The following is a 9,747-nucleotide window of genomic DNA, read 5'->3' as shown; positions in this document are numbered from 1 at the left end:
CGCCCAGGCCGGGAAGTCTGTCGCGGTCGAAATCGGTCAGCTCCGGAGACCTGAGCTCTGCTGGCAGCAAGGTGGAGGACATCGGTAAAGGACTGGCGCATGTGACGCTCAGGGAGAGGAGCGCCTCCTCGAGTAGGAAGCCGCCATTGGACCCCGCTGTGCTGAAAAGGAGCAGCTCGCTCAAGCGGCTGAATTCCTTACCAACAGTGGCGACGCAGCACAAACCCAGCGCCGTCTCCGTGACGCCATTGCGAGCTACCGGTTCATCCAAACCAGCACCGCGAGAGGCGCAGGATAGGAAAGACTCAAACCAGGCCCAACTGTCCAGCAGCTCGCCGACTAAAGAGACCCCGACCGCCAACGGCGCAAAGACGCAGGAGAGGCAGCCGACACCTTCTACACCGGTAGGTGTGTCAGAGGAAACCCTAACGTTGTTCTAATGGACCACATTTCTGTATTTATAACTCTGACATATACCGCAGCGCTGTACAGAGATCACTGAGCCAGCCACATCAGTCTCTGTACAGAGGAGCTTACACTCTAATGTCCCCTCACACTCACACACTATTATTATACATTTATATAGCTCTGACATATACCGCAGCACTGTACAGAGATAACTGAGCCAGTCACATCAGTCTCTGTACCAGAGGAGCTTACACTCTAATCTCCCCCCACAGTCACATCAGTCTCTGTACAGAGGAGCTTACACTCTAATGTCCCCCCACAGTCACATCAGTCTCTGTACAGAGGAGCTTACACTCTAATGTCCCCCCACAGTCACATCAGTCTCTGTACAGAGGAGCTTACACTCTAATGTCCCCCTAATGTCCCCCCACAGTCACATCAGTCTCTGTACAGAGGAGCTTACACTCTAATGTCCCCCCACAGTCACACACTATTATTATACATGTATATAGCTCTGACATATACCGCAGTGCTGTACAGAGATCACTGATACCAGAGGAGCTTACACTCTAATCTGTACCAGAGGAGCTTACACTCTAATCTCCCCCCACAGTCACATCAGTCTCTGTACAGAGGAGCTTACACTCTAATGTCCCCCCACAGTCACACACTATTATTTTATACATATATAGCTCTGACATATACCGCAGCGCTGTGCAGTACAAAGTGGCCAGCATGTTCTCTTTGTGTAGCAGTCGCCGGCTGTGATTGTACATAGTTGCGTTGTGCGGTGACACAGCTGTGTGTACATAACCAAGGTCATCTTGTGCTCCCTGCGCGCTCGTAGTGTACGCTCCCCTCCCGTTGCGCGGAGAGAAAGCAGCGTGACTCCACAGCTAATTAATCCCAAGGAGATGAGCTCGCTGATCCACCTTGAACAGTCCCAGGCACAATCCTCTGAGAAGGATGATGAGGAGGAGACCTTGTCCCTTTAATCCCCGTCATTCTCCCGAGGACGAGCGAGCAGTCAGGACGGACTGTCCCCCTGGCAGAGCCGCACCATGCCCGGGCTGCAGGGGACAGGTCTGGTCGAGCTGCCCCAGAAGCTCCAGCACATGCTGACCGACAAGAAGGAAGTCCAGGGGAAAGGCGTGGATATCTCCGAGTCCGTGGTCCATACGGCCATGATGGGGCTCCTGCTCATGACCAGCGAGGTAACGGCAGATGGCAGACTCTTCCAGAACCAGGCAGACCTTCTTGGTTACTATAGTGTAGAACCTCCCTGCCAGGACAAAGGGATACATTTAGAATTGCAAAGATTTTTTTTTATACTTCATTAGAGGTACAGCGTGTTATTTGGGGGCAGGGTTTATACCTCAGATGCCTTAGGTGTCTGTTAATGAAGTTTTTGAGAAAAGTACAGCAGTTCCCTCAAGCAGGCCATACACAGTTAGGAATTAGGACAACTAACAGCATTGAGGTGGGACCCTCAACCCTCATATAGCCCTTCCCACTCCCAGATATCCTCAGTTTTTGGCTAGTGTCCATAGGTGATGGATGTCTCTCATCTATTGATGGAGCTGTGTGTACTTAAGTAACCTGTGTTTCTGCCTTTCTTCAGTCAAGATCTACTAGCCACATCGGCTACCTCACAGAGTCCGCATCGGTACCTCATTGCGGAAGTTTTGGTGACCATACTTGGCCCCCTTCCCTGGACTGAAGACACGGGGCCAGCCTGCACTGTTGATTCTGCATTAGGAGCTCTTCTTGGCACATGGTGCAACGCGTTTGGTTAGCCACATTGTGCTATACAGGTCCAGGGTGGTGTTGTATCCAGAATGGGGTGACCATGACGACCCCCCCTTCTGGAGGGAATGTGCTTGTCCAAAGATGAGGTCTTTGGCCCCCCCCCCTTTTTTTTTTGTCCTAGTGGATGACCATGCTTACATTGTGCTATACAGGTCCAGGGTGGTGTTGCATCCAGAATGGGGTGACCATGTCCATGAGGACCCCACTTCTTCCCCCTTTGTCCATGAGGACCCGTCCTTCGCCAACCCCCCCCCCCCTTTTTTTTCTCCACAAGTCCTTAATATGTGGTCGCTTGTTCAACCGTCGCTGGCTCTTTCAATTTTCCTTTTCGAGGTGCCCCCTTGCCCCACTCCTCATGATCTGTGTTACAAAATTGTCCCATTTGTGGCACCGTACGCATCCCACCTGCAATCAGGCAGGCATCTGCAAGGGCGCCCAAGGATCGGAGGGCGTCCTTAGCCATCTCCATACTGGGACTCTCTCAGCCGCATGCACAATACAGGCTTGGGTGGCTGTATTGGCATATCCTGAGTGCAGTGTATTCTGGGCATGCCCAGGAGAAGGAACGCCTGCGGAAGCCATTTTTACACAGGGGCACAGTTGTTGAGACACTTGCAGGAGCCTGAAGGCGCGCTTTTAAAATCCACCTACATCCGCAAGCAGAGTGCGTTTCTTGGTGCAAGGACCACTGCGACCACAGAGGGGACCCTTGTTTATCCCTCGGTGATGGTCTGTGAGTACCTGAGCGGCACCCCCACTATGGCAGATAAAGAAAAACTCAAAGGGATGGGGGGGGGTACAGGGGTAGCCATCTCCACCACTACTAAATGGCAGGGGGAATTGTCGCATGCTTGCCCTGGGGACTCTGAACTTGGTGGTTTGTCTGATAGCCCACTGCTAGCCTTCCCGCCCTCCGCTAATGCATCTGGAGCCAGGACTGGGGTACTGAATACCTCGTGCATCAGCAGGGGGCATTTTGCGGCTTCTATGACAATTTTCTTGAGTCAGTTATCCGCCATGGGTGGGCTGGCCGCAGAGGGCGCAATCATAGTAGAAGATCAGGTGCTGTGCTGGTGTCTTCCAATACAAGAGCTGATCTCGATCCTCATAGCTCTTGAATGTAAATTTTTCTTCTGGAGGGGCCCCCCCTCGCCCCCTGATCCTCATAGCTCTCGGATGTACATTTTTTTTCTAGAGAGGCCCCCCTCGCCCCCCGGTCCTCATAGCTCTCGAATGTACATTTTTCTTGAAAGTCTTGGTCAAAGATTGAATTGTACCTGACTGAATTCTCATCTCTTCTTCCTTGCAGCCTCCTCGTGTTCCCGTCCTCGGATCCGGCCATGTTGGGCTGCGGAATTTGGGCAACACGGTAAGCATTTCTTGTGTGGGCTGTCTGATAAGTAGGCTTGTTAAACTGGCAGTGCATCCAAAGCTTATTTTGAATAGATAGGTGGAGGCTGGTGGGCTAAGTTAACCTATGGCCTCTTATATGTCTTGGGATGTTTCAACTGCAAGATCTCCCAGCAGGACTAATGGGAAGCCCTCATAATGGGCACAGCAGGTGTACAGACCCAGGAACTCAGCACAGGGATGGTGGGAGCTCCTCATAATGGGCACAGCAGGTGTACAGACCCAGGAACTCAGCACAGAGATGGTGGGAGCTCCTCATAATGGGCACAGCAGGTGTACAGACCCAGGAACTCAGCACAGGGATGGTGGGAGCCCCTCATAATGGGCACAGCAGGTGTACAGACCCAGAAATTCAGCTCAGGGATGGTGGGAACCCCTGATAATGGGCACAGCAGTTGTACAGACCCGGGAACGTAGCTCAGGGATGGTGGGAGCCCCTCATAATGGGCACAGCAGGTGTACAGACCCGGGAACTCAGCACAGGGATGGTGGGAGCCCCTCATAATGGGCACAGGAGGTGTACAGACCCGGGAACTCAGCACAGGCATGGTGGGAGCCCCTCATAATGGGCACAGCGGATGTAGAGACCCGGGAACCCAGCACAGGGATGGTGGGAGCCGTGCCTATAGTTTCGGATCCGGCCTGTGATACCACAGCCTCCTCACTCATTTTCATTGGCAACTGCTGTGCTTGGTCATGCCTCCTGTCTCACCACACGGCTAGCAAAAGAGGCATCAGAGCAGAGCCCTGCGGTCACGTGACCGCTGAAAGAACGAGAATTTTAGGGTATTTTTTAGCGTTTGTTTATGCTTTAAATGGGCTTTTTATATATGCATAAGTGCATATCTGGGACACAAATCTGGGAATTTAAAAAACTTTCCCCCTGCAGTGGGGCATTCCCCTGCACGTCGAGGGTTAAGTGCTTGTTTTGTCTAGGGGGGGGCTTAAATAAAGCAGATATACTCCCCTGATCCTTGGCCTCTCCGGGTTGCTAGACTGGTCCCTGCAGGCTCTTCTCCCCTGGGCTCCAGGATTTAAAGAGTGCCGACATCATCGCGTGTTATGCAGGTCCATTGATTTGCATTGGACGTGAGGACACCTAGGGACATTCTACAGCCATCGTGGAGGGGAAGATAGGTGAGTGCCAACCGCCACAGTGGGCCCATCGTCTTTATTTGAGCCCCATAGACAAAAAGAGCATTTATCCCTTGCAGTGCAGGGGATGCCAATTTTAAAATGACTGGTGTTCTCCTTTAAGAGATCCAGAGCCCTCCAGCTTCCTTCTACGTCCTTTATAACTGTCTGTGTCTCCTGGGGAGATTTCCACTCACTTCCTCTCCTGGAGTGATGAGATCTCCCCATGAAACACAGCAATAGGTTCTGCCCCTCCTCCACTTCTCACGAAACGTAAATTTGGCTGTTCGTTGATCTGATCGGTATCGATTTTTCCGCACAGTGTTTCCTGAACGCCGTCCTGCAGTGTCTGAGCCGCACCAAACCGCTCCGGGATTACATCCTGCGCCAGGAATATCGCCACGAGCAACACGCAAGCTGCCGGACGCCACAGGAGCTCACCGAGGGTACGTCGCCACGGCTTATGTAACTGCCCCAGTGCGCCGGCACACCCAGCAGCTCACATTTGACAGCTTAAGAAATGATTAGCGCATACACTGACCTGGTTTGTCCCATGACGCCCGCTATCTTGGTGTCCATCTTGCTTTACCAAGCTGGTGACCTCCCTTTTCAGTATCGGCACCGATACCAGTATCGGTATGGGTGCATCCCTAGCCAGAAGCATTACCGAACCGGAGAGGTGGATATAAACCCTGTTCTGTATCGGTATATTAGTATCGGTATCGGTGCTGATACCGAATATTTGGGCAAGTACTTGTACTCGCCCAAATGCTCCAATACCTTTCCCGATACCAGAACTTCCAGTCAGAGGAAGATTTACCTTGACCGGTAGTGCCGTAGGGGAACATGGAGCCAGCTTCCTGTGCAATCAGGAAGCCGCCTCAATGCTGTTTGGGCGGCTCAATGCTGATTGGCCAGGAAGCCGGCTTTCTGGCCAATCAGCATTAATCTGGCTGTTCAGCCGGCTCAATACTGATTGGCTGGGAAGCCGGTTTCCTGGTCAATAGGCGTTGAGCCAGCCAAACAGCATGGAGCTGGCTTCCTGGCCAATCATAAAGCTGCAAGGCGTGTCATTACTTGCCTACCAGCTACCTGATTGGCCAGAAAGCTGGTTCCATGCTGATTGGCTGGGAAACCGGTCTCCCAGCCAATCAGCATTGAGCTGGCTAAGCAACAGGGAGCCAACTTCCTGGGCAAATCTTTGACTAGATTGCCCGGGAAGCCGGCTCCATGGCAGCGGAAGCTCCGGTATAGACGAGTACCAAAAGCAAAATATCGGTACTCGTACTTGATACGGAAAAACCGGTATCGGTGCATCCCTACTTCTGGCAAAATTAGGCTCGATGCTGATTGGCTGGGAAGCCGGTTTCCTGGCCAATCAGCATGGAGCCGGTTTCCTGGCCAATGAGGAAGCCGGAACACGGGTCATTACTTTACATGATTACTTTACAACTGGTCTCCTGGCCAATCCACATTAGGCCGGCCAAACAACATGGAGCCAGCTTCCCAGGCAAACCTTTGAGCAGATTGCACGGGAAGCCGGCTCTATGGCAGCGGAAGCATCGGTATCGATGAGTACCAAAAGCAAACTATCGGTACTCGATACGGAAAAACCGGTATCGGTGCATCCCTACTTCTGGCAAAATAAGGCCATCGTTAATTTTTCAAAAAGCCCCTTTTTTACCGCTACACTTGACGGTTAATAATAGGTTGCTGCCATCTTGGCTTCTCTGGGGCGATAAACATTGAGTCAGACGATCTTAACCTCTTGCCGTCCGCCCGTAGTAGAAAAACGGACGGACGGCACTGCTGCATCTGCGGGTTGCCGTCTCCAGACGGCAATTTTTTTCTGCTCGCGCGCGCCCCCTAGCGGGCACGCACGGGCAGAAAAGACCCGATCAATGCACACACCCGTTACCGGGTGTTTCACATATAGGCGATCAGCGGGTCCATAGCCCGCTGATCGCCTATATGTGCTCGTTCGCGGCACCCCCCCCCCCACGGTTGTTATCCCCCTATATAATAGCAATACCAATAAGTGCAAAAAAAATAAATATAAATAAAAAAAAATAAAAGTAACACATAAAAAAGTAAAATAAAATAAAAGTCACATATAAAAAAAGGGGAAAAAACCCCCCCAAAATGTTTAACTCCCCCACCCCCACGTTTACGCGCCTATAAACGTAAATACGCGTCCGGTGCCCCAGCGCGCAAAAATTACAATTGCGCTACACATGTTACATATCGCCGCGAACGTCGCAGTGAGAGCAATCATTTTAGGGCCATCAATCACTGATAACACTAAACTGATGAGCGGTAACAGCTTTTAAAGCGTCGCCTATGGCCAATTTTGGGTATTATCGTTTTTTGAGGTTTCGCGCGCGCACGCAATTTTAAGGCTTGACATGTTTAGTGTCTTTTTACCCGACGTGACCCCATCTTTTATATTTTACCAAAAAATTGGGTAATAATAAATGTTTTATCATTTAATATAGGGGAAACTGTTTTTTTTTTTAAATTTCGGTAATTTTTCCTTAATATAGTAAAAAAATAAAACCCCCAGTGGTGAATAAATACCACCAAAAGAAAGCTCTATCTGTCCCCAAAAAAGGGTATAAAATTCATTTCAGTACAGCGCTGCATGACGGAATAAATGTCAGTCAAAGTACCGCAGCGCTGAATACTGAAAAATGGCCTGGATGGGAAGGGGGTTTAACACCGCGGATGTCAACTGGTTAATAACTTTTCCTGCTCCTGTATTTTCACGGCAACACCCGGCTGTCATTTTGACAGCTGGGAATTGCCAGGCAAGTGCGGGGGGCATCAGCGGGGCAGAAGGACAGGACGTACCACACACGCCCTGTGTACATACACGAAGTTATTTGGGGCGTGTGCAGTACGTCCAGTGTCCGCAGCTTCTTGAATACCTTTTAATATATACCAATGTATATTTCTTGAGGCCGTGATGTCTGTTTGTCTTTTACATGCAGCAGGCAATGTCTTTATTCTTGTTCCCTCTGCAGCCTTTGCTGATGTCATCGTCTCCTTGTGGAGCCCGGAGGCTCCGGAGGCAGCAAACCCGGCCCGTCTACGAGCGGTGTTCCAGAAATACGTCCCATCTTTCACTGGATACAGGTGAGATCATTTCCTGCAAACAAATCGCAAATCGGGGAATCCAGATTGTTTCTGTTCACAGGAGTGCAGATTCATGTGGTCCGTTGCCCCGGTACCTGTATTGTTGTCTTGTTGCCCCGGATGCATCAGTGTTCCCATATGGCTCATAGTGCTGTTATTACATCGCTGGTTCTTAAAGGGCAAGGCACTTTTACTCTCAGAGAAAACATTTTTTCAGCCATTATTGTAACGTTTGATTCGAATGTTTACACGCTTGCTGTTCCATGTTGTCATTAATATGTTCTGTATGAATCATTGTCTGTGTGTGGAACATCGACACATTTCCTTGTTCCCCAGTAAGATTTGGCACCCCGACCCTGTGATTCTGCTCATCAGGGATTGTAAATGCCAAATAACATTTTATCGCCACCAACTGTTCGGAAAGAAATTATTCACACCCCTGTGCAGGGAGTAAGCACAGGATGGTAGGCAAGAGGCTGCAGTCCCGCCCCATGAACCCTATTCCTCCTCTTACAGTCAGCAAGACGCTCAGGAATTTCTCAAGTTCTTCATGGACCGGATCCACGTGGAGATCAACAGGAAGTGCAGGAAGACTCCCAGCATCCTCTCTGATGCCAAGCGACCCGTGTCACAGGAGCCCCAAGACTCACTCAGGTAAGCATCATCTCTCTGTCTCCCTCTTTCTCCTCTCTCTCTCTTCATCTCTCTCTGTCTCCCTCTTTCTCCTCTCTCTCCCCCTTCTCTCTCTTTATATATATAATATTTAGTGAATATATCTATCTTTTATTTTATTGTAATACAATTGAATCTCCTTCAAATGGGAAAGCTGCTTCATTCCAGCGTTTCACACTCTGCATTCTGTGATGACACGTGCAGGAGAAGTGCAGGGAGCGCTCCCTGTAAAACATGGGCATCATTTTCCTTCCTGGTTCAGCCCACAGAGGGAGAATGACCACACATGAGCTACGATTCTACCTTCACACACGTGTACATGGCGTGTAGAGGGACAGGTTGAGGTTTTGGTGCATGGATAAAGGGGGCCTTATCCTAGGGGGTCTCAGTGTTGTGAGATGAGGGGCACCGATGTTTAATACATGAGGAGGAACTGACCCGGAGATATATTTCTGTTCTGCAGTGACGATGAGCGGGCCAATCTGATGTGGAAGAGATACCTGGAGAGAGAGGACAGCAAAGTCGTTGGTGAGTTCTTCTCTAATATCACAAGTGTGATTGCTGAGCAATGTATTACTACCTTGGCCCTCACTGGAGCTACACGGGCGATACTTAAGCTGAAGTTTAATCTGTTTATATTTTACTTTCCTGGCTCCTCCTCTCATCAACAAATAAAACCTTTCCATTTTCATTGCATACCTTATTGTAGTGCTGGTGATGTCATCACTGAGTCTCTGTGCTTCTCTATGCAGTGCAGGCAACTCATGGCTGATGGGAGGAGCCAGCAGGGTGCTGTGATCTTTTTAGGAAGCTATGCTCAGCCCCCTGCTGGCCCCTCCCACCAGTCATGAGCTGCCTGCATCAGTACTCCTCTCAAGAGCCCTCAGCCCTGATGCAGAAAGTGGGAGGAGTTCTGCAAATATCACAATTCTTTGATAGGTGGACGTCAATCTGGAGGAGTGGGGCGTTCCTGGGCAGGCTGTAATTGGAAACAAACTGTCCTGGGTAATGCCCACATGTGACGCTGAGCCTTTATGATTAAATGAACTGAAAGCCAATGAATGAAAGGGGCGGGGCCAGGCACTGTCAGGCTGGGGAGGAAAGAAGTGATGATGCTGGACGTCCCCCAGCCAGGAAATGAGGTGGGCTCTGTTTGACTTGTTGTAGCTTCTAATTTTA

The 9,747-nt window shown here is 50.3% G+C and overlaps 1 protein-coding gene across 1 annotated transcript in view; it reads left to right on the top strand.

Moving 5' to 3' along the window:
- The first annotated feature begins 1,193 nt into the window (after window positions 1-1,193).
- The window catches only part of USP21 (ubiquitin specific peptidase 21), a 14,442-nt gene continuing 5,888 nt past the window's right edge, over window positions 1,194-9,747 (top strand). The window contains exons 1-6 of the mRNA XM_018572773.1: window positions 1,194-1,622; window positions 3,527-3,586; window positions 5,084-5,207; window positions 7,785-7,896; window positions 8,413-8,550; window positions 9,032-9,128. Coding sequence (XP_018428275.1) covers window positions 1,470-1,622; window positions 3,527-3,586; window positions 5,084-5,207; window positions 7,785-7,896; window positions 8,413-8,550; window positions 9,032-9,128 — 684 coding nt within the window. The 5' untranslated portion in view covers window positions 1,194-1,469. The remainder of the gene's footprint in view (window positions 1,623-3,526; window positions 3,587-5,083; window positions 5,208-7,784; window positions 7,897-8,412; window positions 8,551-9,031; window positions 9,129-9,747) is intronic.

This window comes from Nanorana parkeri, unplaced genomic scaffold (assembly GCF_000935625.1).
Source record: "Nanorana parkeri isolate BGI_ZX_2015 unplaced genomic scaffold, ASM93562v1 scaffold2130, whole genome shotgun sequence".
In the NCBI taxonomy this organism is placed as follows: Eukaryota; Metazoa; Chordata; class Amphibia; order Anura; family Dicroglossidae; genus Nanorana; species Nanorana parkeri.
This window is presented reverse-complemented; position numbering and strand designations above follow the sequence as displayed.